This window comes from Moschus berezovskii, chromosome 17 (genome assembly GCF_049115385.1).
Source record: "Moschus berezovskii isolate FMDL1 chromosome 17, NW_MosBer_1.0, whole genome shotgun sequence".
NCBI lineage: Eukaryota > Metazoa > Chordata > Mammalia > Artiodactyla > Moschidae > Moschus > Moschus berezovskii.
The window spans coordinates 24,862,320-24,888,700 of NC_142476.1; the positions used below are offsets into that span (position 1 = coordinate 24,862,320).

General features: G+C 37.7%; 1 protein-coding gene across 5 annotated transcripts in view; it reads right to left on the reverse strand.

Annotated features, from left to right (window-relative positions):
* Positions 1 to 1,509: 1,509 nt before the first annotated feature.
* HMCN1 (hemicentin 1) overlaps positions 1,510 to 26,381 on the reverse strand; it is a 540,326-nt gene continuing 515,454 nt past the window's right edge. For 4 of the 5 annotated variants that reach the window (XM_055419093.2, XM_055419092.2, XM_055419091.2 and 1 more), the window contains 5 exons: positions 24,326 to 24,454; positions 22,006 to 22,356; positions 18,345 to 18,464; positions 4,512 to 4,638; positions 1,510 to 2,924 (listed from right to left, as the gene is read on the reverse strand). In XM_055419093.2, the coding sequence (XP_055275068.2) occupies positions 2,558 to 2,924; positions 4,512 to 4,638; positions 18,345 to 18,464; positions 22,006 to 22,356; positions 24,326 to 24,454 (1,094 nt within the window). In that variant the 3' untranslated portion in view covers positions 1,510 to 2,557. The remainder of the gene's footprint in view (positions 2,925 to 4,511; positions 4,639 to 18,344; positions 18,465 to 22,005; positions 22,357 to 24,325; positions 24,455 to 26,381) is intronic. The other variant, XM_055419094.2, reaches the window with a different exon arrangement.

A 26,381-nucleotide genomic window follows, 5' to 3' on the forward strand; every position in this document is an offset into this window, starting at 1 on the left:
GTTGGTTCGTGTACTGTTGAAGCCTAGCTTGGAGAAGTTTGAGTATTACTTTGCTAGCATGTGAGATGAGTGCAATTGTGCAGTAGTTTGAACATTCTTTGGCATTGATCTTCTTTGAGGTTGGAATAAAAACTGAACTTTTCTAGTCCTGTGGCCACTGCTGAGTTAAGTATTTGCTTAATATAAATATTTAGTAGGAGGACATGTTATATAGTATTTCACAAACTTGTTTGATACTGGAACTCAGTTGACTCAAAATACCTTAACTGGGCTATTGTTCTATAGAATTTTCTTTGGCAAACACTGATTTAGATAATCACCTGACTGCCTGGCTATGGACTAGATCATTTTTCCAGGTTTCTTTGAATAATGTGATTTAGGTAAAAATTCTTCAATCACAGGCCATGATTAGGCCTTTGCTAGTTTATTACCTATCATAGGTAGATGAAATCACTTGATGCAATATAAAACTGTTTAAGAAAACTGTCATGAAATGGGGACATCATTTTACTTGCAGTTATGAGATGGCAGAAAGTGAAGAAGAACTAGAGAGCCTCTTGATGAAAGTGAAAGAGGAGAGTGAAAAAGTTGACTTACAGCTCAACTTTCAGAAAACTAAGATCATGGCATCTGGTCCCATCACTTCATGGGAAATAGATGGGGAAACAGTGGAAACAGTGGCTGACTTTATTTTTCTGGGTTCCAAAATCACTGCAGATGGTGACTGCAGCCATGAAATTAAAAGATGCTTACTCCTTGGAAGGAAAGTTATGACCAACCTAGACAGCATATTAAAAGGCAGAGACATTACTTTGCCAACAAAGGTCCGTCTAGTCAAGGCTATGGTTTTTCCAGTGGTCATGTATGGATGTGAGAGTTGGACTATAAAGAAAGCTGAGCACAGAAGAATTGATGCTTTTGAACTGTGGTGTTGGAGAAGACCCTTGAGAGTCCCTTGTACTGCAAGGAGATCCAACCAGTCCATCCTAAAGGAGATCAGTCCTGAGTATTGATTGGAAGGACTGATGTTGAAGCTGAAACTCCAATACCGGCCATCTGATGTGAAGAGCTGACTCACTTGAAAAGACCCTGATGTTGGGAAAGATTGAGTGTAGGAGGAGAATGGGGCAACAGAGGATGAGATGGTTGGATGGCATCACCGACTCGAAGGACATGGGTTTGGGTGGACTCTGGGAGTTGGTGATGGACAGGAAGGCCTAGTGTGCTGCGGTTCATGGGGTCGCAAAAAGTTGGGCACGACTGAGTGACTGAACTGAACTATGAGATGTAGAAGGTATGCTATTTTTGCCATTAATTAGCTGTGTTATCTTAAGGAAGTTATATAGGTTATCTGAATCCCAGGATGTGGACATATAAAATGTGAATAATACAATTTCAAGAGTTGTGATGATTAAATCATGATATGTATGACACATACATGTATGTATGTCTATAAATTTTAATGCTTGTTATGAGTTCAAGAAATCAAATTTAGGTTTTTTAAAAAGGTTAAGAAAAAGGATGTGAAAATTTTATTTAGGCAGGTTTTACTGGAACAATTTTTTTTTTTTTATAAAATAACTTTATAAAAGAGTCCATCAAGATATTATAAAGAAAATACACACTAAGGTAATATATGTACACTTCATAAAAATACAATACATCTTGGCAATTGCTTCCAGAGTCTGTTACCACCATGTACAGTGTATTGACGTTTAACATTATGCTAATTTGAACATACAAGATTTTCAAGAAAAACAAAACTGTCCCGTTGGTGTTTCAAAAAATTATTTCCCAATTGACAGGAAAATTTAAAAAATGCTAAAATGGAAAATTTATGGCACTAACTGAATGAAAAGCCATGTCAAAAATGTTAGAGCAAAGATCCATGCCATAATCACTGAGGACAAATATATTTTTTTCTATTATTATAACTGGTTCAGCTGGTTCCACAAAGTTACTGAAAATATATCCTTATTTTGGATGCTCAATCAAGGTAAACATCATTTGGTATTAAAAAGCTTTCTAGAAGCTGTAGTATACTTCTATAACGAGTGGTATTTCTTTTCTTTTTAAAGTGAAAATAAGTATGTAAGTCCTATTATTAATATAAAGTATTAATACTTAAAAAAGTATCTTCATAAGTTACTTAGTAAGCTTTGATCAAAACACACAGCAACTAGCTTTATAATTCTCAAAATGGTTAAATGCTGAAATTCACTTGGCTTTGAATTTTTTTTTTTCTTTTCTACAAAATTATCTTAGCTACTATGTTACTATAAAACATCGCTGATGGGTCCTGTTAAATGTTCAGAATAATCCTTGCAAAGGAACTGCTCCAGTGTAATAAATAAAGAAAATACTACAAGACTTTTCTAGACCTTACCGAAAGATATGACCATGGTGGGATCATGAAAATACCCCAGCAGTACCAAGGAAGGCACACAAAACAGAGCACAGCACCATTTTCAAGTTGCCAAGATCGCACCTGTTCAGGGAACTTCATTCCCATGGTAAATGCGGCTTAATTATGTGGATTTATGCTTTGGAGAAGTGCTTAGTATGGATAGGCAGACACAGCTATGTAAACTATGAATGTGGTCTGATATTCGATGGTCCCGTTGGCACTGTAGGACAAGGCTCGAACCCTCATGCGGTAGGTCTCTGGCTCTCGCAGTGGTCGTACTGTATATACCACTCCTTTCAGGTTTTCATCCCTTAAGGCAAAGGGAACAGTCTGTTCCTCATCTATCATGAGGAAAGTTGTCCTGGGATGCATCACTCCATCTTGAGTGTATGCAACCAGCCGGATCAAATCTTGATTGGCAGCTATTCCAAACGGGAGGGAGACGAGTTTGTATTCCAAGGCATATGGACTCAAGGCACATTCCAAATCATTGGGTGGACAGTTCTTGAGGCAGAACCTAAGGACAATAATCACATGAAATATATGAAGTTATCTTGGCTTGGAAGCAGGAGAAGGCATGATGCAGGTGATCACGATCCATGACAATTTGGGGGCATTAAAGGCAGGAGACAGTCTGACTGCAAAATACTAAGGTTCACCCCATGGTCTGTGTTATTAACTGAAACCAGATGCCAGATGCCGACGGGAGTGTGCTGGTCTAGAGTCATATATTTCTCTCTCAGCTCCATTAAAATCAGAAGCTTTTGAACCACCGAAAAAAGTCCAACAGAACATCTTTAAAATGAAAAGGCAGTTTTGGAAAGAGAAACATCTGCATATATATTGGAAACAAGGACTTCTTAGAGGACTACAAATGAGTTTAAAATTTTAACATCTACCCTATTTGAAAGCAGAAATAGAATATATTGATATTGGTTTATTTTTCTAAAAATAATAAAAGGTCAATTATGACTCCAAAAAAAATAAATAAAACAACTTTCTTTTCGGTATTTGCTTTCCATATCATTTTAGATTAAAAATAGTATATTTTCTTTTTCCAGAGCCCACAGTAGTTATGAGTCGTCATGACTTTGAAATTGTGTGCCAGAAATCACTGGTAATAAAGAGTAAAACAAAAAAATGCACAAAGGATCATGTTCTGAAGATACAGATCCTTCAGTCTTAGTATTTTTAAAAGTCTGATAAGTCTGTAATTTTAGTCTCCCCCTCCCCTACTCCCCTCAGACAGATTACAAATCGGTTTTGGATGAATCCTGGGCAGTGCACACTTGACTGTGTTACAGAAACACGGGAGTGACCACTGAGACGAAAACAAAGCGAGATCCAACCAGAGTTTGGTTTCAGAACTACCTCCTCATTAGTGGGGCCTATTCGTGATGGCCATTATTTCATTTTCCAAGCACCCCACCAACCTGGTACCTAAACCGAGTGCAACATTTCTGTAAGGGGAGGGAAGAAACAAAGCAGTTTATTCAAAAGCCAGAAAAGACAGTGTTTCAGACAGCAGAGCATGTAAACAAGATGAGACATGAACAGACTACTGACTCATCCTTGGTCTCCTCCACACGCCCATGGAGTCATGATGACTCATCACTGTACCAACCATGGCACTTCTTAGAGCGAGTGCTCTAAAAGCAGAGAGCCCCCCAAACCCTGAGGCAGCACCAAGAGAAGAGACAATTTCAAAGTTGGAAGGTTCTGCTGCTGCTGCTGCTAAGTCACGTCAGTCGTGTCAACTCTGTGTGACCCCATAGACGGAAGCCCACCAGGCTCCCCCGTCCCCATCACCCTATAAAATGCTCCCTGCTGAGGAAGGATTCTAGATGTTTCCTGGTGCATTACACACTGAGCAGACTTGTTCTGGGAAACCCTGGCAGCTCAAAGCTGGCAATCACTGCTACAGGATGAATTCATTTTTTTTGCCCACTCTCTGAAGAAGGAACACACTGTAAGCCCCTAGCCCCTGAGGGATTATTGACTTCCTAGGAGTGAGAAACATGACCGCAGACAGGGCTTGTCGGTCAAGGAGAGAGAGGAAGGAGGATTTTCAAAAGCATGCCTGGGAAGAGAAGGCAAGACATACCCTGACACAGGATCCCGTCGGTAGTCAGGTGGACAGGGTGTCTCAATGCAACGGTAGCTCCCTCTCAGGTTGAAGCACATGCGATTTGGCCCACAGCGCACATTCTGTTCCAGACACTCATCAATATCTACAACAGCACAAGAAACAACCAACATCAGCAAGTTAGGTCAGAAGAGGCCATCAGGGCAGGCATTGTGGATATTTGCCTGGAATACTGAGGGTTAGCTTTCTCCTCCCCAAGAATGAACTTGGTTGGTAGCTGCACCTAAGCTTTTTCACCCACCAAGTGGGGATCTTGATTCTTGGTGTGCTGTTTCCCAGATTGATTGTTCTGAGGTTAAGTTTTTTAAAAATCATGTGAAAAGACATTGAAAAATAAGATCTATGAAAGTAGAAGGGAAGCTACAAAGAAATAATTTTTTTTTTACACTTGGGAAATAGAATGCATTTGAGTTTTGTAAAGCCAATAATTCTTTGAATTCACTAAAAACAAGCTAAAAATTTAAAAGACACATGTGAACCTTTCCTGGAGTGAAAAATCTCTTTAAAACATGAATGATCCTTGATCTTTCCATAATATTTTGTAAGGTCAAATTACTGGGTGGGAGGTTGGGTAGTAGAAATTTAAAGAAGTTATACATTCAAGGAAGACTTGTGGAGACATACAGAATAAAGGGGGGAAAAAAACCCAGGATCAAATGGATGACCCAAGATCCATAATTCAAGTTTGATCGAATCTGAACTATGTAGAATCCATCCTCAGTTGTTATGGGTAGGGTACTCTCCCTAGGATATTGGGGAAACATGCAAATGAAATGCTCTTTGTTTTCTACACAAAGTTGTTAAAAAAACAAACAAACACATTTAAATCATTAAAATTAAAAAGCATTAAGATAAAGCCAAAAGAAATGTTTTTCGCGTTCCCTGAAAATGAGTGTTTATAAGCCATGATTTTAAACTTGAGGTCCATATTTAAGCATTAGGGGATCTGCGAATGAAACCATTTCTGTACGTTGAGTATGTAGGTATGTGTCTGCAAGTTAGCAAGAGAGATGAAGCAAGACTCAGATTGATTGACTTTTTTGGATAAGAGGGCCTATAGAGTTCAACATAATTTAAGGGATGTTGAGACCCCAAAGTTAAGAATCATATTTTACAACAATAGTTTCAAATTGTGGTATCTGTATTCCCTTGGTAGTACATGAAAACTCCCAGCAGTCATGACAGCAGGCAACTATTTCAGGGAATTAATTTCCATTCAAATTAAAACTTTTTTTCTTATTGAAGTATAGTTGATTTATAATGCTGTGTTAATCCAATGTACAGCAAAGTGATTCAATTATACATATATATATATATACTTTTTCAGATTATTTTCTTAGTTTATTACAAAATATTGAGTATAGTTCCCTGTGCTATATAGTAGATCCTTGTTGGCTATCTATTTTATATATAGTAGTATGTATATGTCAGTCCTAATTTCTCAATTTATCCCTCCCTCCAACGTTTGGTAATCATAAGTTGGTTTTCTGTGGGTCTATGTGTTTTCTATGTATGTGTCTGTTTTGTATGAAAGTTCATTTGTATCTTTTTTTATTTTAGATTCCACATATAAGTGATATCACATGTTACTTGATCTTTCTCTGACTTCTCTTAGCATGGTAATCTCTAGATCCATCCATGTTGCTGCAAATGACATTATTTTATCCTTTTTATGACTAATATTTCATTGTATATATATGCTACATCTTTATCCATCATCTGTCAATGGACATTTAGGTTGCTTCCATGTCTTGGCTGTTGTAAATAGTACTGCAATGAATATTGGGGTGAATGTGTATTTTCAAATTATGGTTTTCTCTATATATATGCCCAGAAGTAAAGCTGCAGGAGCAAAAAAAGCAGGATAGCTCTACTTTTAGCTTTTCAAGGAGCCTCCATGTTGTTCTCTATAGTGGCTATAAGAGTTTACATTCCCACCAACAATGCAGGAGGGCTTCTTATTCTCTACACACTTATCTTTGATTTCTTTCATCAGCATCTCATAGTTTTTAGAATACAGGTTTTTTGCCTCCTTCAGTTCAGTCGCTCAATCGTGTCCGACTCTTTGCAACACCATGAATCACAGCCCGCCAGGCCTCCCTGTCCATCACCAACTCCCAGAGTTTACTCAAACTCATGTCCATCGAGACGGTGATACCATCCAGTCATCTCATCCTCTGTTGTCCCCTTCTCCTCCTGCCCCCAATCCCTCCCAGCATCAGGGTCTTTCAGTTCAGTTCAGTTCAGTCGCTCAGTCGTGTCCGACTCTTTGCGACCCCATGAATCTCAGCCCGGCAGGCCTCCCTGTCCATCACCAACTCCCGGAGTTCACTCAGACTCATGTCCATCAAGTCGGTGATGCCATCCAGCCATCTCATTCTCTGTCGTCCCCGTCTCCTCCCACCCCCAATCCCTCCCAGCATCAGAGTCTTTTCCAGTGAGTCAACTCGTCGCATGAGGTGGCCAAAGTATTGGAGTTTCAGCTTTAGCATCAGTCCTTCCAATGAACACCCAGGATTGATCTCCTTTAGAATGGACTGGTTGGATCTCCTTGCAGTCCAAGGGAGGTAGGTTTATTCCAAGGTATTTTATTCTTTTTATTGCAATGGTAACTGTCAGTGTATAGAAAAAGAAAGTGTTTCAATGTATTAACTGTGTCCAGCAATTTTACTGAAATTATTGAGCTCTAGTAATTTTCTGGTAGCGTCTTTAGAATTTTTTATGTATAGTATTATGTCATCTGCAAACAGTGACAGTTTTATCACTCCTTTTCCAATCTAGATTCCTTTCATTTCTCTTTCTTCTCTAACATGTTTAGGTCTTCCATAATTCTGTTGAATGAAAGTGCCAAGTAGATGTCCTTCATCCTTGGTCTTGTTTCTGAACTTAGAAGAGATACTTTCAACTTTTCACCATTGAGTAGGATGTTAGCTGTGAGTACGGTTTGTCATAATGCCTTTATAAGGTTGAGGTTTCATTGGAAGGACTGATGCTAAAGCTGAAACTCCAATACTTTGGCCACCTCATGTGACGAGTTGACTCACTGGAAAAAGACTCTGATGCTGGGAGGGATTGGGGGCAGGAGGAGAAGGGGACGACGGAGAATGAGATGGCTGGATGGCATCACCAACTCAATGAACATGAGTTTGAGTGAACTCTGGGAGTTGGTGATGGACAGGGAGGCCTGGCGTGCTGTGATTCATGGGATCGCAAAGAGTTGGACACGACTGAGCGACTGAACTGAACTGAATGTTGAGGTAAGTTCCTCCTATACCCACTTCCTGGAGAACTTTTTATCATAAATGGGTATTGAATTTTATCAAAAGCTTTTTCTGCATCTATTGCGATGATCGTATAGTTTTTAATTCAATTTGTGACTGTGGTGTATCACACTGATTTGTGGATACTGAAAAATCTCGCATCCCTGGAATTTTAATCATGGTGTATGATCCTTTTAATATAATGTTGGATTCAGTTTGCTAGTTGCATCTATATTAACCAGTGACATCTATATGTAATTTTTCTTTTTTTGGTATCTTTGGTTTTGGTATCAGAGTGATGGTGGCCTTATTGAATGAGTTTGGAAGTATTCCTTCCTCTGCAAGTTTTTGGAATAGTTTCAGAAGATTTAGGTGTTAACTCTTCTATAAATGCTTTATAGAATTTGCCTGTGAAGTCATCTGATATGGTATCTTTTGGGGGAGTTTTTAAAATCACAAATTCAATTTTAGTATTTAAAATTGGTCTGTTCATGTTTTCTTTTTCTTCATTTTTCACTCTTGGGAGATTGCATCTTTCTAAGAATTTGCATATTTCTTGTAGGTTGTCAGTTTTATTGACAAATAGTTGCTTTTAGTATGGGCCTTTGTATTTCTGTGGTGTTGACTGTAACTTCTTTCTCATTTATGATTTTATTGATTTGGGCTCTCTCCCTGTTTTTCTAGATGAGTCCTGCTAAAGGTTTATCAATTTTGTTTATCTTTGCAAAGAATCAGCTTTTATTTTGCTTTTAATATTTTGACATTTTTATTTTTAAAATTTTTATTGTATAGTTGACTTGCAATGTTCTGTTAGTTCAGGAGTATAGCAAAGTGCTTCAGTTATACATACACATACATTCTTTTTTGAAGAACCGCCTTTTAGTTTCACTGATCTTTACTATTGTTTTCTTCCTCTGTATTTCATTTATTTCTGATCTGATCTTTATGCTTTCTTTCCTTTTAATTAATTTTTGGTTTTGTTCTTTCTCTAGTTGCTTTAGGTGTAAAGTTAGGTAGTTTCAGATTTTTCTTGCTTCCTGACGTAAGCTTGTATAGCTATTAACTTTTTTCTTAGAACTGCTTTTGCTGTGTTGCATGTTTTGGATCATCGTGTTTCTGTTTTCATTTATCTCTACGTATTTTTTCGATTTCCACTTTGCTTTCTTCAGTGATTCATTTGTTACTTAGTAGACAATGTTAAGCTTCCATGTGTTTCTGTTTTTTGCAGATTTTTCTTATAGTTGATGTCTAATTTCATAGTGCTGTGGTCAGAAAAGATGCTTGATAAGATTTCAATTTTCTTAAATTTATTGAGGCTTGCTTTCTGGCCAGTACATACTTTGATTGTACTTGTATAAGTACCACATGTCAATCCTGGAGAATGTTCCATGTGCACTTGAAAAGAATCTGTATTCTGCTGCTTTTGGATGGAATGCTCTATATATACCAATTAAGTTCATCTGGACTAATGTGTCTTTTAGGGCCTATGTTTTCTTATTGATTTTCTGCCTGGATCATCTGTCCATTGAGGTAAGTGGGGTGAGTGTTAAAAGTCCTCCCCTAGTATTATGTTACTGTTAATTTCTCCTTTTATGTCTGTTAACTGCCTTGAAGCAGTCTAGGTATACACATAATTGTTTTAAGTTGCTGATTTCTTCATTTCAAATGCACTTCAAGTATCCTGAATTTTTAATCTCCTCCTCTCATGATTACTGGTTTCAATATCATATTTAAATGTGGATGATTTCCTACATTGTGTTCCTATGTGTCCCATTGTGTATCCTATGGGTGCATGTATATTTACAATTGCTCTCTCTTCTTCTTGGATTGATTCCTTGATCATTATGTAGTATACTTCTTTGTCTCTTGTAGAAGTGTTTATTTTAAAGTCTATTTTGTCTGATATGACTGTTGCTACTCAAGCTTTCTTTTGATTTCTATATACATGGAATCCCTTAAACCATTCCCTTACTTTGTCTTCATGGCTTCTAGATCTGAAATAGGTCTCTTTTCAGCGGCATATATATGGGTCTTGTTTTTGCACCCATTCATTCATTTGTATCTATGTCTTTTGATTCAAGCATTTAATCCATTTACATTGAAGATAGTTATCTATGTATGGTCTTATTGCCATTATATTAATTCTTTTGGGTTTTCCTTTGAAGGTCATTTCCCCCCCCCCCATCTTTTGTTCTCTTGTGATTTGATGGCTATGTTCAGTGTTTGGATTCCTTTTTCTTTTTTGTATATGCTTATTACAGAGTTGATTTACAGTTGCCTTGAGGTTTTGATACAGCGGTCTAGGTGTACACACAGTTGTTTTAAGTTGCTGATTTCTTAATTTCAAATACACTTCAAGTGTCCTGAAGTTTTACTCTCCTCCTCTCATGATTACTGGTTTCAATATCATACTTGAATGTGGATGATTTCCTACCTCTTGGGTAGGTTTGCCTTCACCAATGAGTTTTCCCATTTCCTAATTTGCTTGTTCCTAGTTGTAGACTTTTCTTTTCTGCCTAGAGCAACTCCTTTAGCATTTTTTGTAAAGCTGCTTTGGTGGTAATGAGTTCTTTTGGCTTTTGCTTTTCTGTAAAGATTTAGATTTCTCTGTCAAAATTTGAATGAGTCTTGCTGGGTAATCTTGTTTGTGGGTTTTTCACTTTCATCACTTTAAATAGAATGTGCCACTCTCTTCTAGCCAGAGTTTCAGCTGAAAAATCAGACAATAACCTTATGGGTTCCCCTATATGTTATTTGTTGCTTTTGATATTTGCTGTCAGTTTGATTACTATGTGTGTGGGCATGTTCCTCCTTGAGTTGATCCTCTATGGTAGTTTTCGTACTTCCTGGGTTTGACTTATTGTTTCCTTTTGCACATTAGGAAAGTTTTCAGTTAGTATCTCTTCAAATATCTCCTCAGGCCATTTCTCTCCCTTTCCTCCTTCTGGGACCTCTACGATGCAAATGTTGGTACATCTGACATTGTCTCAGAGGTCTCTCAAACTACCCTCATTTCTTCTCATTTTTTTCTTAATTCTGTTATGCAGACTTCTGTCATTCTGTCTTCCAGCTCACCTATCCATTCTTCTGCCTCATTTATTCAGCTATTGATTCCTTCTAAATTGCCAACATCTGCTGGATCATGGAGAAAGCAAGAGAGTTCCAGAAAAATTTCTGCTTCATTGGCTATGCCAAAGCCTTTGACTGTGTGGATCACAATAAACTGTGGAAAATTCTGAAAGAGATGGGAATACCAGACCACCTGACCTGCCTCTTGAGAAACCTGTATGCAGGTCAGGAAGCAACAGTTAGAACTGGCCATGGAACAACAGACTGGTTCCAAATAGGAAAAGGAGTACGCCAAGGTTGTATATTGTCACCCTGATTATTTAACTTATGTGCAGAGTACATCATGAGGAACGCTGGGCTGGAAGAAGCACAAGCTGGAATCAAGATTGCTGGGAGAAATATCAATAACCTCAGATATGCAGATGACACCACTCTTATGGCAGAAAGTGAAGAGGAACTCAAAAGCCTCTTGATGAAAGTGAAAGAGGGGAGTGAAAAAGTTGGCTTGAAGCTCAACATTCAGAAAACGAAGATCATGGCATTTGGTCCCATCACTTCATGGGAAATAGATGGGGAAACAGTGTCAGACTTTATTTTTTGGGCTCCAAAATCACTGCAGATGCTGATTGCAGCCATGAAATTAAAAGACGCTTACTCCTTGGAAGGAAAGTTATGACCAGCCTAGATAGCATATTAAAAAGGAGAGATATTACTTTGCCAACAAAGGTCCGTCTAGTCAAGGCTATGGTTTTTCCCGTGGTCATGTATGGATGTGACAGTTGGACTGTGAAGAACGCTGATAGCCAAAGAATTGATGGTTTTGAACTGTGGTGCTGGAGAAGACTCTTGAGAGTCCCTTGGACTGCAAGGAGATCCAACCAGTCCATTCTAAAGGAGATCGATCCTGGGTGTTTATTGGAAGGTCTGATGCTAAAGCTGAAACTCCAATACTTTGGCCACCTCATACGAAGAGTTGACTCACTGGAAAAGACTCTGATGCTGGGAAGGATTGGGGGCAGGAGAAGGGGACGACAGAAAATGAGATAGCTGGATGGCATCACCGACTCTGTGGACATGAGTCTGAGTGAACTCCGGGAGTTGGTGATGGACAAGGAGGCCTGGCGTGCTGTGATTCATGGGGTCGCAAAGAGTCGATCACGACTGAGCGACTGAACTGAACTGAACTGAGGGTGTTTTTACTTGTTATTGTATTCTTCAACTTTTTGGCTGTTCTTTATATTTTCTAACTCTTTGCTGCCGGGAGAAATATCAGTAACCTCAGATATGCAGATGACACCACCCTTATTGCAGAAAGTGAAGAGGAACTCAAAGACCTCTTGATGAAAGTGAAAGAGGAGAGTGAAAAGGTTGGCTTGAAGCTCAACATTCAGAAAACGAAGATCATGGCATTTGGTCCCATCATTTCATGGGAAATAGATGGGGAAACAGTGGAAACAGTGTCAGACTTTATTTTTTTGGGCTCCAAAATCACTGCAGATGCTGATTGCAGCCATGAAATTAAAAGACGCTTACTCCTTGGAAGGAAAGTTATGACCAGCCTAGATAGCATATTAAAAAGCAGAGACATTACTTTGCCAACCAAGGTCCGTTAGTCAAGGCTATGGTTTTTCCCATGGTCATGTATGGATGTGAGAGTTGGACTGTGAAGAAAGCTGATCGCTGAAGAATTGATGCTTTTGAACTGTGGTGCTGGAGAAGACTCTTGAGAGTCCCTTGGACTGCAAGGAAATCCAACCAGTCCATTCTAAAGGAGATCAATCCTGGGTGTTCATTGGAAGGACTGATGCTAAAGCTGAAACTCCAATACTTTGGCCACCTCATGTGACGAGTTTACTCACTGGAAAAGACTCTGATGCTGGGAGGGATTGGGGGTAGGACGAGACAGGGATGACAGAGAATGAGATGGCTGGATGGCATTACCGACTCTGTGGACATGAGTTTGAGTGAACTCCGGGAGTTGGTAATTGACAGGGAGGCCTGGCGTGCTGTGGTTCATGGGGTCACAAAGAGTCGGACACGACTAAGCGACTGAACTGAACTCTTTGCTAAAAACTGCTTACAGGTTTTTATACCGTGCATTCATTCTTTACCTGAATTTTTGGATCATCTTTACAATCATTACTCTGAACTCCTTCTCAGGTAAATTGCCTATCTCCATGTCACTTAGTTGTTCTGGGGGTTTATCTTGTTTTTTGTCTAGAACATACTCCTCTGTTATCTCCTTTAACCTGGATTTTTCTTTCTTTCTTTTTATTTTTTAAAAAAATCTTTGGTTGCCCTGCACCTTCATTGGTGTGTTCAGGCTTTCTCAAGTTGCAGAGAATGGGGGCTACTCTCTAGCTGTGGTGCACAGGGCTTCTCACCATGGTGGCCTCTCTTGCTGCAGAGCACAGGCTCTAGGCACATGGGCTTCCACAGGGGCAGGAGGTGAGCCCAGCAGTTTCTCGCTGGCTCTGCAGCACAGGGGTTTCAGGAGTTTCAGCATGCGAGCTCAGCAGTTGTGGCTTCCGGGCCCTAGAGTGCACAGGCTTCAGTAGTTGTGGCACATGGGCTTAGTTGCTCCATGGCATGCAGAATCCTTCTGGACCAGGGTCCAAACCCGTGTCCCCTGCACTGGTAGGTGGAGTCCTATCCACAGTACCACCAGGGAAGTCTTTGACTAGATTTCTGTTTGTATTTTTATGTCTGTGGAAGGTTAGTTATGTTTCTTGACCTTGGAGAAGTGGCCTCTATGGGGGATGTCCTCTGTGTCCCAGCACTACACTCCCCTTTTGTCACCAAAGGACAAAAGGGACCAGGTGGTTCTAGGGTAGGTTCTGATCTGCATTTCTGGACTTGGTTCTGTAGACTGTTAGATTGTAGTTGTTTTGCTTCTGGTCTCTGCCCTCTGGTGGGTAGAGCTGGGACTTGATAATGACATAATATGCTTTCTATTACTCCTTTTACAATAGGAGTAGTTTTCCTCCAGGACTGAAACAGAAACATGTTTTATTTCAGTTAAATCTTGCCTTTTGGCTCTGCAAACCAACTTCCAATTATGATTTTTATCCGTTGGAAGTGTTCCATCTCCTTGACAAAATGAAACTGTCTCAGAATGAAGTGAAAAGTCCTTTAGGAAAATGTGAAATAAATTTATCTTTGATATCATAAAAAAAAAATCCCATTCCCCTCCCATCCATATTCCAAATTCCATTTTAGCTTTAAATTTTATAGTGAACTCATACAGAAACATGGGGCCAGTGGACTGTTAGGGTTTATGAAAATGGTGGCTTGGAGGCCAGAATCTAGATACACATTTATACACAGTAAGAACAGCTACCTCATCACATATTTCCATTGGCTGAATATGAATATATCAAATGTCAGAATCTAATATACAAAGTGTTTGTCCCTAGCTCCATAATAATATATACTTCCCATAGAAGAGCTTCCAACAAGTACTTGAGCTTCTGAGAAGGTAACCCTTCTTTGTCTTCTATCACTATCTCTTCAGGAGTGAGTATCTTTAAGGCATTCAATCGGCTCACTTTGTTCACTCACTTTAGTCACTAGTCATAAAAAAAAGTAGCCAGAAAAGGTGGAACCAGCAGGCTATCTTTTGTTACCTGACAGTGTGGTAATATCTGTTTTTTGTAAGATATTATATAATTATATAACATATCATAAGATTAATTTAAATAATTGTATATAATATTATATAACATTACAAAATATCATTAAAAATTATTGTGATCAAAAATTTAAAGTATAGGCTTTTCATAACAAATATTGCTGCAAGAAAAGTATACCAAGATGAGTTGAAAAACTTTCACAGGAACAGATTTAGAATATATGAATGCATTTAACCAAATGCTTCTGGATACATTAAAAAAAGTAATTCAGAATAAACATTTGACTTATAGAGAATATAAAGTAATTCAGATTCTCAATAGACATGAATTGGTTCTTAAAAACTTGGATAGATAATTCATTTTGAAGGCAAGGCCAGCATAGAGTATTTTTACACTTTTAGAATTGTTGTTGTTCAGTCACTCAGTTGTGTTCTACTCTTTGCATCCCCATGGACTGCAGCATGCCAGGTTTCCCTGTCCTTCACCATCTCCTGGAGCTTGCTCAAATTTATGTCCATTGAGTTCATGATGCTATCCAACCATCTCATCCTCTGTCATCGCCTTCTCCTCCTGCCTTCAGTCTTTCCCAGCATCAGGGTCTTTTCCAATGAGTTGGCTGTTTGCATCAGGTGACCAAAGTATTGGGGCTTCAGCCTCAGTCCTTCCAAAGAATATTCAGGACTGATTTCCTTTAGGATTGACTGGTTGGATCTCCTTGAAGTCCAAGGAACTCTCAAGAGTCTTCTCCAGCACCACAGTTCAAAAGCATCAATTCTTCAGCGCTCAACCTTCTTATGGTTCAACTCTCACATCCATACATGACTACTGGAAAATCCATAGATTTGACTATATGGACCTTTGTGACAAAGTGATATCTGATTTTTAACACTCTGTCTAGGCTTGTCATAGCTTTTCTTCCAAGGAGCAAGTGTCGTTTAATTTCGTGGCTGTGGTCGTTGTCCACAGTGATTCTGGAGCCCGAGAAAATAAAATCTGTCACTATTTCCTTTGTTTCTCCATCTATTTGCCATGCAGTGATGGGACCGGATGTTGTGATCTTAAGATTTTGATTGTTCGAGTTTTAAAACTCGAACTTTACTCTCCTTTTCACCTTCATCAAGAGGCTCTTTATTCCTCTTCACTTTATGCGATAAGGGTGGCATTAACTGCATATCTAAGCTTATTAATATTTCTCCTGACAATCTTGATTCCAGCCTGTGATTCACCCAGACTGGCATTTCACATGATGTACTCCGCATATAAGTTCAATAAGCAGGGTGACAATATTCAGCCTTGACATAATCTTTTCCCAATTTGTAACCAGTCCATTGTTCCATGTCCAGTTCTAACTATTGCTTCTTGAGCGGCATACAGGAGGCAGGTAGGGTGGTCTGGTATTCCCACCTCTTTCAGAATTTTCCATAGTTTGCTGTGATCCACACAGTCAAAGGCTTTAGTGTAGTCAGTGAAACAGAAGATTTTTTTCCTGGAATTCTCTTGCTTTTTCTATGATCCAACAGATATTGGCAGTTTGATCTCTGGTTTCTCTGCCTTTTCTAAATCCAGTTTGTATGTCTGGAAGTTCTCAGTTCATGTACTATTGAAGCCTAGCTTGAAGGATTTTTAGCATAACCTTGCTAGCATATGAAATAAGTGCAATTGCGTAGTAGTTTGAACATTTTTGGCATTGCCCTTCTTTGGGATTGGAATTAGATTAGTGGGGTTTAAGATTAGTGTACAAATTTTTCAGTTTCTCCTCTCTGCTTTTGGAGAAAATTACACTTGGTCATGTTTTTGCTTTTCATTTTGCAGTCTGATGACTTCTGCTTTTGACTAGTTTCTGTCAATGTTCAATGTCAAATTCACTTTAATATACCTTTTATTATTGATATTTCTAACACTAATGTATAAAGCTTCAAAAATCCATCTGGGAATGAAAAATAGTCTTTTGTTCCTCATAAATGCCTCAAACACTTTCTAAAGCCGTAAAAGACTCCAGGTTATTCTTTAGAGTGGAGACTTCTTTAAAGGTTGTAATTGTTTTCTCTCATGTCCTTTTTTAAAATCACAAAAATATGTAACTTGCTTAAATTGCAAACATTTTAGATGATGCCTGTTTCTGATTTGTGCACATTATTTTCCACACTCTGGAGCACAAGTGAAAGTGGAAAAATGTTTTGAACTGAATGAGTGACAAGGGCAACTGAAAAAACATACTGGCCTGATTTAAAGGAGAAAAAGTCCTCTAACGAGAATATGACCATGACCCTTAGAAATCTGGCTAAGGAGTTTGCAGTCCACTAGGTTATTCCAAATGCTTCGGTGTCTATCCCCTTCCTTGCTTGGTACCTGGTGCATCTGCAGAGAGAGTAATGGTGGTGTTGTACACTGCCTCCCCTTCAGGAGGACTCTTGGGGTGAAGAGCTGGAGAAAGCTGTAAGATACGGACAATGTAAGCACTTGCTGCCACATTACAATGACCCTGGTGTTCACAGCATCATAGGAGAAACAAAGGACCATTCTAAACATTGTGAAATCTGTGATCAAGTCCTACCCTTGCTCTCGATGGTTATAGGACACTGAGACTCACATAATCACTCTGAGAATTGGTTTTATCATCTCTAGAATGGGTAAGAATTATTGTTCTTGACAAAGCTATACTGCTGATTAAAATGAGTTAATCGTTGTTTCAGAAAAATGTAAAACTATAATGTAGATACATTACTCCAGTATTTCAAAACTTAGTAAAATGTTCTTCCTAGGGCAAGCTTGTCATAAATGTTTGGTGAAGGATGACTAGAGCAGAGTTTATTATTGAGTTCACATGATCAGTGGGGGCTCTGAGAGAGTATGATGGGTGAATGGGGTAAGTAAGGGTGGTGAGGCTCATGGTAACCCAGGTGAAGTCACTGTCTACCCTGTTGTTGCCTTCCAGAACACATTTCCATGAGCTGCATCCTAGCAAGTCTTTTGTAAAGGGAAGTCTTTCATATAGGACAGAGAGGAATAAAATTCAGAGTTTTTAAAGACCTATATAATATTCTTAGATGTTTTCGTCTGTAGAATTGGTTTCTTAGATTTTGACAATTTATGTAAATCCATACGTTTTTGCTCTAAGTACACATTGCCACATATTACATTTCATCAAAATACAATGCTCCTTTCACATGTTTGTGTGAAGAGGGTACAATTGAGATTGATTTTTTTTTTCTTTCTACCATCACTACACATTATCTAAAACTCCATTGTAACACCTATTAATAGAACTTTGTATGTTGATTAAGCACTTATTTGCATGTCTATATCCACTAGACTCTAGGATCATAACGGAAATAGTGTACCTTATTCACCTGTTTTAACCTACTGCATCCTGAATATCTTGAAAATGATTGGTACTCATTATTTGATTCAAAGAATGAATGAGTTAATCAATTACCCACTGATCACTGAAACAAAGTATAAAATAATGCCTAACACTGAAGTACATTTACTGAACATTCATCCCATTTCTCCTTTCTTCTTAGCTGGATTGTGAACACATGTCTGAAGAGGTTTAGTTCCTTTTAGTTTTAAATATATATGATATGAACTGGTTCAGGCATTCCTATGCCGCCATCTAAGACCATACCAAAAATGTTTCTCAAATTTTCCTTTGCTTAATTGCCTTCTTTTGCTTTTCCTGCTTGCAAAAGCAATGATTAAAGATATGGGAATGTGAAGGGAAAGGAATCAACTAGAAAAATAATTATTCAAACAAAACACATTTCTCACACTATGCTATATTGGTTTTAAGTTACGTTGCAGCAGTAAATGTCCCAAAGTTTTCTCACCTTGACATGTTTTTCCATTGAGCATGAGCTGATAGCCAGGTGGACAGATACACTGATAACTCCCAAAGGTATTTTTACACTCATGCTGGCAGGTGTCTGTATTTTCACATTCATCAATATCTGTGCAGAAAGAAAGCAGAAAATGTAAGTACACAAAACCAAGGAAGAAACCGTGACACAATCAACTATAAACAAGCTTTTGACATACAGTAGACAACTTAGTGATTTTATACTCATGTGTTTAAAAATGCTCAAAGTGGTTTCATATCAGGATCTGTTTTTAATGGAGTCCAATATAAGCTGTCCTATATTATAAAATATGAACATCTCTTTTGTGTATAAATGTATTTGAGCTGAAACCCCAACCTAGCCAATTTCAGTGTTACTTAAGTAAGCTTAGAACAACAGATGAAACAGAACTGTGCAAGATCCCTAACTACTAAAGTGCTAAACTCTTGACAGAACAGTAGAATTTACCTAAAAGATAAAGTTTCTATTGAGATTAACTGGAAAAAGAAATATTCTTTTCTATTTCATTTAAACTTTAGTTGCCTCTCTCTAACAGCCATGTATAACTTTCCCATATGCAGATATCATTTAGTGGAGGTGGTTTTATGTTTGCAATAGTAATATTTATCAAGCTTATACAATTATAAAGTATTTCACTAATGACAACCACATATACAGAGTTGCTATTTTATTTGGGCCAGCCACTTAACTTCTCAAGATCTCAGTTGATTCTTCTGCCAAGAGGAGTCATGGACACAATCTCCTTACTTCACACAGGTTTGTTGGAAGGTGCAAATATAATAAGATATGAAAAACATTTTATAAACTATAAAGAGCTAATCTACCTGCTATCACTAAACAAAATTAAGAAAACAGTAATAAAAAGGATAGTTAGAAAGGTAGTTGAAAATTGCTATTTGCTTTCAGATTCAGGGATGGGATTTGAGAGGCCTAGATTTACTGTCCCAACTGTGTTTTGCCCAATAGAAAAATTTGCCAACCAGTGTTAGAAGAAAGAGGAGAAGATGGTATGAAATGGGAGCAGCAGGGCTGTGGGCTGGAAGTAAAGGGGAGAGAAAGTGAAAACTTGGAGATGACTCAGAGCAAAAGAACCTGTTCATTCTGCAGATGCTCAGGGTATCACTGCAATGACTCAATCTGTTAATACAAATACTCATCAAATATTCGTCATTGTTTTTGCCCCATTTTAGTTAACCAAAGCATTCACTGCAGCACTTGAGTTATTTTCACATTTTCCCTTTATAATCTGCTTTAACAAAAAAAGAAATGTAAATGATGTTGAACTCCAAGTAGTTTGAAGTGGCCCCAAGTGTGATTTCTATGTTCAGAAGCAATGTATCATTCATTTTCCCTAATAAGCTTTGGAGCAAATTCCTTAAAAAGCTAAATTTTAGCCCAAGTCTAACAAAATGCCATGGTGTTAATCTGAATCTTTTGTAATCTGTCTATCCCAGATGGTTAATTAAAGAAAGACATTTGGTGTTTACTGCAAGTTGCTTGTTAAATAATTCCAAAGCTGTCTGCAATCATAGTGTGAATTTCTTTATTAGTACAAACACCATAAAATATTCACTGTACTTTAAGAAATATTTCTAAGCCTATTCAGTGGCCCCCAATAAAACCTAAATATCCAGTAATAAACTAGTTATAGAAGTTAACTTTAGATTCTCCAAGACTGGTCCTCACTCTGAAGTAGTAACTGCCTTACACAGTAGATTGTTTTGGGAATATAATTCACATAAATATGTTAGTGCAATATAAACACAGAGACAAAGAAAACATTCATAAGACTTTACTGATGAAATTACAGGGCATAGATTGTGATAGAGAAAAGGAGACATGGTTATCAATCAGGGATGCCTTCTTAAAATGACTTGGACCTTCAGATGATATAGAAGTCAACTAGATGGTGTATGGTGTGGGGAATATTGTTTCCCTCATTTATCAAAGCATAAGCAAAGATTTTTGGTGTAGAAGAAAAGAGTTATCTGAAACAAAGGCAGAGAGTGGGATGTTAATAGGATATGAAAACTTGTCAGTGGGAATGACTATTTGGAAGAAACTTTGAAACATGAAATGTTAGATGTTAATTCTATGGAAAGTGAAAAGTTTCACGAGTAAATAGGTCAAAATTGTGGGCATAAAAAATTACCAATGGAAAAAAACCCAATAAGAACAGTTTGAAGCAGGCTGAGAGCAATGTTTGATATACTCCCAAGAACAGTAGAGTCCACAGGCTTAGTATTAATAAAGTAGTATTTGACCATATGTGGAAAAATGTTGAGAGTAGTTAATGAACGTATGAATGTTTCACATTCAAGAAGTAAAAGAAATGAGCACTGACAACAGTTCAGGGAAGATGATCACAGGTAGAAGAGTCCATATACATCATATTAAGCTTTAGGTACTTCAAGACAGCCAGATAGAAAAGTTCTGGGAACGTCTGGGGCTAAAGAATAAAGGTGTGAAAGTGTAAGGATCTAGCAGGTTTGAAGGTCCAGCAGAGTGGAGGTGATGTGAGGAAGAGAGTGACAAAGGACCCATGTCAAAGAAGACTATGATGCAGGAACAGGACTTGGAGAAGGGCGGAAAAAGAAATGACGGAAATTGGAGTCAGATGGCATTTTTTAAATACTTAAAAGAAATGTTTAACAGAGCACATTTGGGAGAGAATAAATGAAGCATAGAATACCTAAGAAAAATGCAATAAGATGCGGTTGGCATAGGGGTCTTCAAATTTAAACAGAATTTCATTCTTTCCCCTCTTGCCTCCCCGCTCCCTTTCTTTCTTGCTTTCTTATTTCTTTGACCAAACTGTAGGGCTCATTTGTGCTTGCTAATTCCTCTTGGTGTATAGTTCCATGACATGCAAACTGTGAGACTCACAGAAAATTGAATTATATGAACGGCAGATGGAATTGTTTACAGTTTAACTGAAGACAGGGTCTTCATTCTGGAGTTGGAAATTACACTTCACTTTTGTAAACAAATTAAGTTACAGATTTATAAATTTAAAGGTACTGGAAGCAATTAGTAATTTAGCAATTAGTAAACTAGCAATTTAGAGCAATGGAAAAAAGTTTTGTCCTGACTTACATTATCTTTTCAGTGACTCACATATACACAAAATAAATCAAACAGAGAAGTTCCAGGGGGAGTGTGGAACTAGTCAGGGCAGTGCTGTATGTTGCCATACAGAGCAAGCAGCTGACACAGCAGCAGAGTTTCACTTTTAACCCACTGCTTTGGCATCCATCGGACAAAACCATAATCTGCTAGTACTGTATTATGGTGGTAATATGCATATTCTCTTTTTTAAAAAAACCATATTCTGAATGCCACTGCATCTTGCTTCTATATAGCATTAAATTTACTGGGGCGATCAAAGAAAGAGAAATTGCCAACATAAAACAATAAATTGTCAGAATGTACACGTAAATATATCACTCATTTGAGAAAACTGGCAATAGGTGTAGGTGCCAGAGTAAATGTCTTGATGCTTTGCGTCATCCCATATCTGAAATCAGGCATAGTTCACTGCACCCAGACTCTCACGGGCACTGTACATCTGTTTAGACTTTGGTCCATAAGAGAACCCACAGAAAGGAAATGGAATATGGCTGACATTTACCTACACATGTGTCAAGGCTCGCCTCAGAGCCTTCGGGGCAAGTTTTCCTAATAGTCCTTCTAGTCCTGGAGAGAGATGTTCTGCTGTTCCTATACTCTGAGTAGGAGCTGTAGAGATGTGAGTACTGTCTGTAATGCTGTTGAGGTTGATAGTTGTTTCTCATGGGGGAGAAGCGTGCAAGGTTATAGCTATTGTATTGAGTGCCATAATTTGGCAGCCTCTCCAGTCCAGCGCAAGATTTCCCGTCCCCTAACAAATGTTGTCCTGGTGGACAGATACACTTGAAGCTGCCAGGGGTGTTGAAGCACTGATATGCACAAGGCTTAGGCACTTGTTCACATTCATTAATATCTGCTCGTGTGCCATGATACATAAAAAAGAGAAAAAAAAAAACATACACACATATACACACAGAAAACACAGGAATAAAGAATCAGTCTGTGAAACAAACTGAAAACATTATGTTACCTTCCAAAGCTGGGAATACAGTCATTTTTCAACTGCTGTAAACCTTTGAAAAAGCTTTCATCATTAAGATATAACTATATAGAGAGATTCTATGATACTCCCTAAAGACTGCTTTACAGTAGAAACAAATAGGATTACAATGGAAAATGTGCTCTTGAACCCAGAAACACTAGAGTTCAAAGCTAATTACTTTTGTTGGTGAAGAATGCAATCATATCTCAGAGTTTAATTATATTTTTGATCACTTAGGGCTTCTAATCTTTCATATAATTACAAGTTTCAGATGCAAGAATATTGGTACAACTACAATCAGTTTTATTTTTCTTTTTTCTTTCGAATCCATAATTACTCATGAATAATCATGCTAAGCACATTTTCTTAACAAAAATTAAAAAGAAGGATATGACACAAAATCATTCTTCGTAAGAAACTCACAAAGTTCAAAAATGAAAGCTATCCTTCTTTCCTAGATCACCACAGAGTATGTACTCACAACACTTCTTGTAAAGTGAATAATTCATTACCAAAGTGCCATGAAAGAAAACAATGTAAATAACTAGAGTAAAGTAGTAAATTTTGCTTTAATAATTATTTCAGTAGGCAAAAGTTAAAATTAACATTTTAATCTCTTTAAGGCAATGGCCCTACCTTCTTTACAAATTTATCCCCCAGCCCAATTTCTGACATTCAGCTTCAAGTCAAGCAAGTGAACAACTGAACATATTTCATTCTACTAGGTCACTGTAATAACTGATCAAAATGTTAAATTATATATAAAGTACAATACCTAAGTAGAAGACTAAAATGACATGCATTTCTATTAAACTGTATTTATTTTAAAAGAGTTCATAATAATGATATTACTATAAACATTTGCTGTGCACAAAGTACTATGGTAGGAACTACATAAAGACAGAACTAAATTTTTATGGAAGAATTCATTATAAAGACAGGACAGGCTTTCTCTTTGTGGATATAAAGATAGGTTGTCTCTTAAATAGATAACCAAGGCATCCATTTTTAAAAGTATAATAGCATGCAAACCAGAAGCCAGTATTTAAAAATGCAACACAATTTTTTGCTGCATGTAAATGTAAATATTTTGAGGCAGAATATTTTATAGGTCAGTTTCTTGATTATAAATATGTTAATTTTAAAAAGCATATGGTTACCTTCTTAAAGATATTTTCCATCTACCTGCCTTACTTTACACTCAAATTATAACTGAGATGGAAACAAACAGGCAATTGGAAGAATTAAATTAGATTCTTAGCACCGGGAATGGTATACAGTATGCACTAAATATATGGTAGTTGCTGCTAAGTCACTTCAGTCGTGTCCGACTCTGTGTGACCCCATAGATGGCAGCCCACCAGGCTTCCCTGTCCTTGGGATTCTCCAGGAATGGTAGATAAAGTGCTAATTACCAATTCACTTAAAATGTGTTCACATTTTAATCCCCCATAACTAAACCTTCATAGTACATGCAAATATACTTCACATTCAAATAAAATATATCTATACTAACATATGTGCATAGCTAGACAATCAATGAGATAATCTTCATAATTAAGTTGTCATGGTAATTATACCACATCTCATTTTGATATGTGTAGTTTATAGTAAGCATTCTGTAAGTAGTTATTATTACCACTTGAAAGTCAGTGTAAGTCGAACTCAATATGAAGTTTCTAAGAAGTAATTCAAACTGTGTAATGGATTACTTAAACCAAATTACTCTTCTAAATGTAGCAAGAAATCATTTGAAAATACAGTGGTCCTAATCAAGTTGGTAGGGGTGGGTAATTATATTAACAGTTTATGAACTCAATAAGAGTTTCTGTTAACTTACCTAAACAGGGTCTTCCAAGTCCTTGAGACCGGTACCCTCTTGGACACATACAGCGATAGCTGCCTCTTGTATTCTCACATATCTGGTTATATCTGCACTGATGGGTCCCATCTTTACACTCATCAACATCTATAAACATGGAGGCAATAAAAAGCAATAACATTTCCTCTTTCAAAACCTGAGGTCACTATATTTAAAATGAACATTTTAATTGTTTAGCATGTTGCATTTCTTACCATGTGATTGAACCCTGCGGTCAGAAAAGCTGGGTTCAAGTCCCAGCTCTGTCACTTATTAGAAAGCTTAGTTGCTCAGTCGTGTCCGACTCTTTGTGACCCCATGGTCTGTAGCCAGCCAGGCTCCTCTCTCCATGGGGATGCTCCAGGTAAGAATACTGGAGTGGGTTGCCATGCCCTCCTCCAGGTCACTTATTAATTGGCTTCTTTTTCTCTTTCTGCTCCCTACTATGGACGGAGTTTTGTTCTCAGCTTTCTTGTCCCTTCTCTATATCCCGTCTCCTTTTGCCATCATATTTATACTATTGACTCTAATGAGCTTCCTGATATAGATCAGGAGCAGTAGTGTCACACTGCTTCTTATCTACAGACTCAGATTTCTAGCTGCTAGCTGATCATTTCCATCGCCATATTTTACTAGAACTTCAAACTCAGCCTGTTCAGAGTATCATTACTCTCATTTATGATAACAGCATTCTGTTTTCCCCAAACTGTAAACATTAGCATTATCTTTAACTTATTCCCTAAATTTCCAAGACTGGGTAATTCTACTTCCTTCAAACAAAGCCATGTATCCCCGTTTTCCATTTTCATGTAGCTATATTTTTGCTATAGCTTCTAGAACAGTCTTCAGATCTTTCAGCTTATTTCTAATTAATCTTATACATAACTAGAGTCAATATTATTAAAAATACAGTTACACATAACTGTATATGATGCTATGAATTGGCTACTATTTGTAGGAATTTAGAAAAACACTTGCCTACATCCATATTGCTGAAAACAGTCTTTGCAATCTGATAGTCCACCGTCCCATTAAAAAAAAATTATACTAAATCTCCTTGTATCTCAACAAAGACCAACAAGTGGTCACTACTCCTTCATTTATATCTACAATCTCCCCTCTCTCTTACATTATTTTGAAACAAACCCAAGGCATATTTTAACTTTATTAATAAATGTTTCATTACAAAATTCTTTTTTTTCAGATTTTTAAAATGAGAAACTTCTGTGTTTCTCAACAGAAACTCAAATTTCTGTGTCATTTTAAGACTTGTTCAAGGTGAGATAGCTATTAAGGAGGATGAATTTTAACTTGCTCTCCCTAACTCCAGCTCTTTCCCCTTCATACAGCGCTATTTTTCTTTCCGTTTACTACCACCTCCACATATTAACATCCTATTCAAGGATAATTTAAATACGATCACTTCCATGACATGGCTGTTAGTTACTCCTATTAGATATGAGCACTCTTCTGAGTACTCTTACACAATTTTATCTGTACCTCTTTTTTTTTTTTTAAAATAATCTTTAATTTTTGGCTGTGATGGGTCTTCATTGCTGTGCATGGGCTTTCTCTAACTGCAGGAAGCGGAAGCTACTCTCTAGTTCTGGTGTGTGGGCTTCTCATTGCAGTGGCTTCTTTTGTTGCTGAGCACAGGCTTTAGGGCGCATTAGCTTCAATACTTGCAGCACGAGGGCTCAATAGTTGTGGTACATGGACTTAGCTGCCCTGAGGCATGTGGAATCTTCCTGGACCAGGGATTGAACTTGGGTCCCCTGCTTTGGAATATGGATTCCTATCCACTAGACCATCAGGGAAGTCCTACTTGTACTTTTTATGGCATTTCATCTTATATTACTGTTGTTTTTTTTTTTTCTTTTGGTGAGGCAAGTGGAGTTGGCTGATCTATCCCAGACAACTGTAAGTACATGACAGCAGGAATGCTATCTGCTTTAGTTCTGTAAATCGTGAAGCTCACAGTTCTGCCACCTATGGCAGACTAGCACAGAATAGGCACACAAAGAACAAACTTAGA